This window comes from Limulus polyphemus, unplaced genomic scaffold (genome assembly GCF_000517525.1).
Source record: "Limulus polyphemus unplaced genomic scaffold, Limulus_polyphemus-2.1.2 Scaffold8498, whole genome shotgun sequence".
NCBI classification, from domain to species: Eukaryota; Metazoa; Arthropoda; class Merostomata; order Xiphosura; family Limulidae; genus Limulus; species Limulus polyphemus.
This window is the reverse complement of record NW_013674108.1, coordinates 27,288-32,330: the sequence shown is the minus strand read 5'-3', so window position 1 is coordinate 32,330 and position 5,043 is coordinate 27,288. Positions and strand designations below refer to the sequence as shown.

The 5,043-nt window shown below is 25.6% G+C and overlaps 1 protein-coding gene across 1 annotated transcript in view; it reads left to right on the top strand.

Moving 5' to 3' along the window:
• Positions 1–295: 295 nt before the first annotated feature.
• LOC106475387 (vacuolar protein sorting-associated protein 37A-like) overlaps positions 296–5,043 on the top strand; it is a gene marked incomplete at its 5' end in the record, with an annotated part of 18,656 nt that continues 13,908 nt past the window's right edge. Inside the window, 2 exons of the mRNA XM_022379503.1 lie at positions 296–413; positions 3,540–3,628. Of these exons, the coding sequence (XP_022235211.1) occupies positions 296–413; positions 3,540–3,628 (207 nt within the window). The remainder of the gene's footprint in view (positions 414–3,539; positions 3,629–5,043) is intronic.

The window sequence follows — 5,043 nt, the reverse complement described above, 5'->3', positions numbered from 1 at the left end:
GCTTGCGTCCTTGTGAACAGCTGTATTTTTTATGTAGCCACTAAGACTTGCTTGTGTCCTTGTGAAGAACTGTATTTTTTATGTAGCCACTAAGACTTGCTTGTGTCCTTGTGAACAGCTGTAATTTTTTATGTACTCACTAAGACCTGTATGTGTCCTTGTGAACAGCTGTATTTTTTATGTACCCACTATGTTTTTCTCTATCACTTTTGGATTTAATAAAGATTGTACTTTTAACTTTATTATGAACTGTTTATCATCATAAACTGTTAATTTTTTTGTTTTTCCTTTTCAGTTTCCTTCCTCCTAGTTTTCCTCATGAACCTCCTGTTGTGAAAGTAACACCTCCTGTAAACCACCCCTGGGTGGATCCTGAGACACAACAAATTGTTGGATCACCTAGGCTTATAGCAGTAAGGCTTTCAGTTAAGCACACTCTTATATTACCTAGTCCTTTAGCAGTAAGGCTTACAGTTAAGCACACTGTCTTATATTACCTAGTCCTATAACAGTAAGGCTTACAGTTAAGCACACTGTCTTATACCACCTAGTCCTATAGCAGTAAGGCTTTCAGTTAAGCACACTGTATTATATTACCTAATCCTATAGCAGTAAGACTTTCAGTTAAGCACACTGTCTTATATTACCTAGTCCTATAGCAGTAAGGCTTTCAGTTAAGCACACTGTATTATATTACCTAATCCTATAGCAGTAAGGCTTTCAGTTAAGCACACTGTCTTATATTACCTAATCCTATTGCAGTAAGGCTTACAGTTAAGCACACTGTCTTATATTACTTAGTCCTATAGCAGTAAGGCTTTCAGTTAAGCACACTGTCTTATATTACTTAGTCCTATAGCAGTAAGGCTTTCAGTTAAGCACACTGTCTTATACTTTTATTTTCTCACAGAATTGCGTTTTATCTAAAGCAGATTATTTATAAAGCTGAAAAAACTGAATTTGATTGACTTGTAAAGTTTCTAGTACTAAAGCTACTTATATATATTTTGTTTTTTAAATGCCAGAAAAACTGCTTGATAACGGATTTGGCCTTTTTTATTCTTGTGAGATCTTGTTTGAAAGTTAACTCATGGATGTGGCATCCAAATTTAACAATATTTCTGTATTCTCGTTTGCCATCTCAAGCACTACAATTGAAAAAAGTGCAGAAAGTAATAATCCACTGGGTTCATTGGCTTTCTCACTCAGAGCTTGTATATTTATCCAAATTTCTGATGTATGTGAATAAAACTGTATTTAAGAAGCTATATAATATCTATATATATAATATTTATTAAAATAAACTATATATAATATTATACTAAAGGTAACTATAATATTTTATTAAAATAAACTATATATAATATTTTACTAAAGGTAACTATAATATTTTATTAAAATAAACTATATAATATTGTTCTAAAGGTAACTATAATATTTTATTAAAATAAACTATATAATATTGTACTAAAGGTAACTATAATACTGTATTAAAAGAAATTACATATAATATTGTACTAAAGGTAACAATAATATTTCATTAAAAGAAACTGTATATAATATTGTACTAAAGGTAACTATAATATTTTATTAAAAGAAACTATATAATATTGTACTAAAGGTAACTATAATATTTTATTAAAAGAAACTATATAATATTGTACTAAAGGTAACTATAATATTGTACTAAAGGTAACTATAATATTGTTCTAAAGGTAACTATAATATTGTATTAAAGGTAACTATAATAATGTACTAAAGGTAACTATAATATTTCATTAAAAGAAATTACATATAATATTCTACTAAAGGTAACTATAATATTTTATTAAATAAACTATATATTATATTGTACTAAAAGTAACTATAATATTTTATTAAAATAAACTATAATATTCTACTAAAGGTAACTATAATATTTTATTAAAATAAACTACATATAATATTGTACTAAAGGTAACTATAATATTTTATTAAATAAACTATATATTATATTGTACTAAAAGTAACTATAATATTTTATTAAAATAAACTAATTACCTTTAGTACAATATTATATGTAGTTTATTTTAATAAAATATTATAGTTACCTTTAGTAGAATATTACTTTTAATAAAATATTATAGAATCTATATATATAATATTGTACTAAAGGTAACTATAATATTTTATTAAAAGAATCTATATATATAATATTGTACTAAAGGTAACTATAATTTTTTATTAAATAAACTACATATAATATTGTACTAAAGGTAACTATAATATTTTATTAAAAGAATCTATATATATAATATTGTACTAAAGGTAACTATAATATTTTATTAAAAGAATCTATATATATAATATTGTACTAAAGGTAACTACAATATTTTATTAAAAGAATCTATATATATAATATTGTACTAAAGGTAACTACAATATTTTATTAAAAGAATCTATATATATAATATTGTACTAAAGGTAACTATAATTTTTTTATTAAATAAACTACATATAATATTATACTAAAGGTAATTATAATATTTTATTAAATAAACTATATATTATATTGTACTAAAGGTAACTATAATATTTTATTAAATAAACTATATATTATATTGTACTAAAGGTAACTATAATATTTTATTAAAAGAAACTACATATAATATTCTACTAAAGGTAACTATAATATTTTATTAAATAAACTATATATTATATTGTACTAAAAGTAATTATAATATTTTATTAAAAGAAACTACATATAATATTGTACTAAAGGTAACTATAATATTTTATTAAAATAAACTACAGAATAAGATGTTGTGGGTTTAATAGCTTTTAACTTCTAATTGACTCCCCCATGGCTACTAACTAATTTGACATCTGTGTTGGAATATCCACAATGTATTTGGGAACTATGACCACAGGTGTTTTCCACTATGAGTTAATAGTAATGACAAGGCTTTGATACATATATATGGACGAGTTAATAGTAATGACAAGGCTTGGATACATATATATATGGACGAGTTAATAGTAATGACAAGGCTTTGATACATATATATGGACGAGTTAATAGTAATGATAAGGCTTTGATACGTATATATGGACGAGTTAATAGTAATGACAAGGCTTTGATACATATATATGGACGAGTTAATAGTAATGACAAGGCTTTGATACATATACATGGACGAGTTAATAGTAATGACAAGGCTTTGATACATATATATGGACGAGTTAATAGTAATGACAAGGCTTTGATACATATATATGGACGAGTTAATAGTAATGACAAGGCTTTGATACATATATATATGGACGAGTTAATAGTAATGATAAGGCTTTGATACATATATATATATGGACGAGTTAATAGTAATGATAAGGCTTTGATACATATATATGGACACATACATTTCCATTTTTTAAAACTTTTTTTAAGAATTCATGTTGGTGTTTCAGTATGTGAATTTGACTTTATTGTGCAATAACTATAGTATTAGAAAAGACATTCTATTTTATACATTAAATATAATTTACAATACTTCTTACAGTTTTCTATGCATTCTGACTTAGGAAGGATAGTACAGAGTGTAATCAATGAGTTCCAAACCCACCCACCAGAAGTTCTTCCACCAAATATGTAAGTCAGTTATTAATCACATACCTTTCAAGATCAGGTTATTTGTCGTTATAGAGTTTTTAGTACAACATGTAATCCTATTACATCAAACACTGTGAGCCAATTCAATCAAGTTTTTGTCTCCAAAGTAACCATTGTAGTTCCATGCTATAAATTTTAACTTGTTTTGTGTATCGTCAAAAACTTTTGCAAGTTTTTAGTAAACATTACACATCTTTTGTACACAAAAAATTTGATTTTTTTAATAAAGTATATTTACTAAAAATTTGTCTGTGAATATGTGGAGTCAGAGTGTTGACTGCTTCAAGTACAAAGAGATTTCTTTGTTAAGATTAAGAATACTTATATTGATCTGAAAATTGTGAAATTTCAATTGTGTAATCACTAAAACCTCCTAAATAAATATTAAGCGTTTTTTTTAAGTTTAAGTTTATACTTTATCTGTTATTTTTACTAACCTAACTCATCTTTTAACCACCATAAAAAATATATATAATAATTGCAAATTGTAACAGGAAACTACAGTTGGTTATCCTAAAAAACCTTAAAGTTTGTAACAGTATACATCTGTTTTTCTTAAGTGTTATTGTTTTATTGCCCTTTGGCCTGTGTCTAACTAATAATCCCACCACACAAGTTGTAAATCACTTGACAGACATGTAACCCACATTACTGTATTTAATAACTTAATGCACAAGCTGCTTGTGACCATACCTCGTGAATAATTTTTATTATTATTTTTGTTGCCTAACCTCATAAGTTTCTAATTATTACATTTTAATTACTTTTATAATAATAAATAAAGAATACACATGAAAAACAAGAAATAGGTCTTGTTTTTTTTGCTATCAACTGTCAATGAAACTTAAGCCTACATGTTTTTATACTAATGGTACTACTATACTAAATGATTATGAAAATAAATAATTCATCTAAAAACACATAATAATAACAAGCACAAAGCAAACAATATCCTATAACTATCATAATTTGTCTGGCTTTCTAACTATGCAATAAGAACCTTTAAAAATACAGCCAATCTTATTGTGGGAATAAGGTTTGAACTGGAAGCGAATTCTCTGTATATAAAACAATATAATGAAATACGTCATTTGATAGATTAAAACCTTGGCTTTCAATTGGTTATAAATAAAACATCAGAGACAAATACTGGCAGTTTGTGAAAAAGACGATATGACAGTTGGGCGTGGCAAGTGGGTCTGATTTTCTAGTTTATGGCTTCATAAACAAATAAGATTGAAGGCTATAACAATTATGCTTTTACAATTTTTACAAATTCATGAACTTTAAAAATATGTCAAATGATATGAAGTTACAGACATTAGCAGGTGTAATAAAGTCTCTTTAAAAAGTTAAATAAAATTTATTTTAAAATCGATTTTGATCTTCTAATC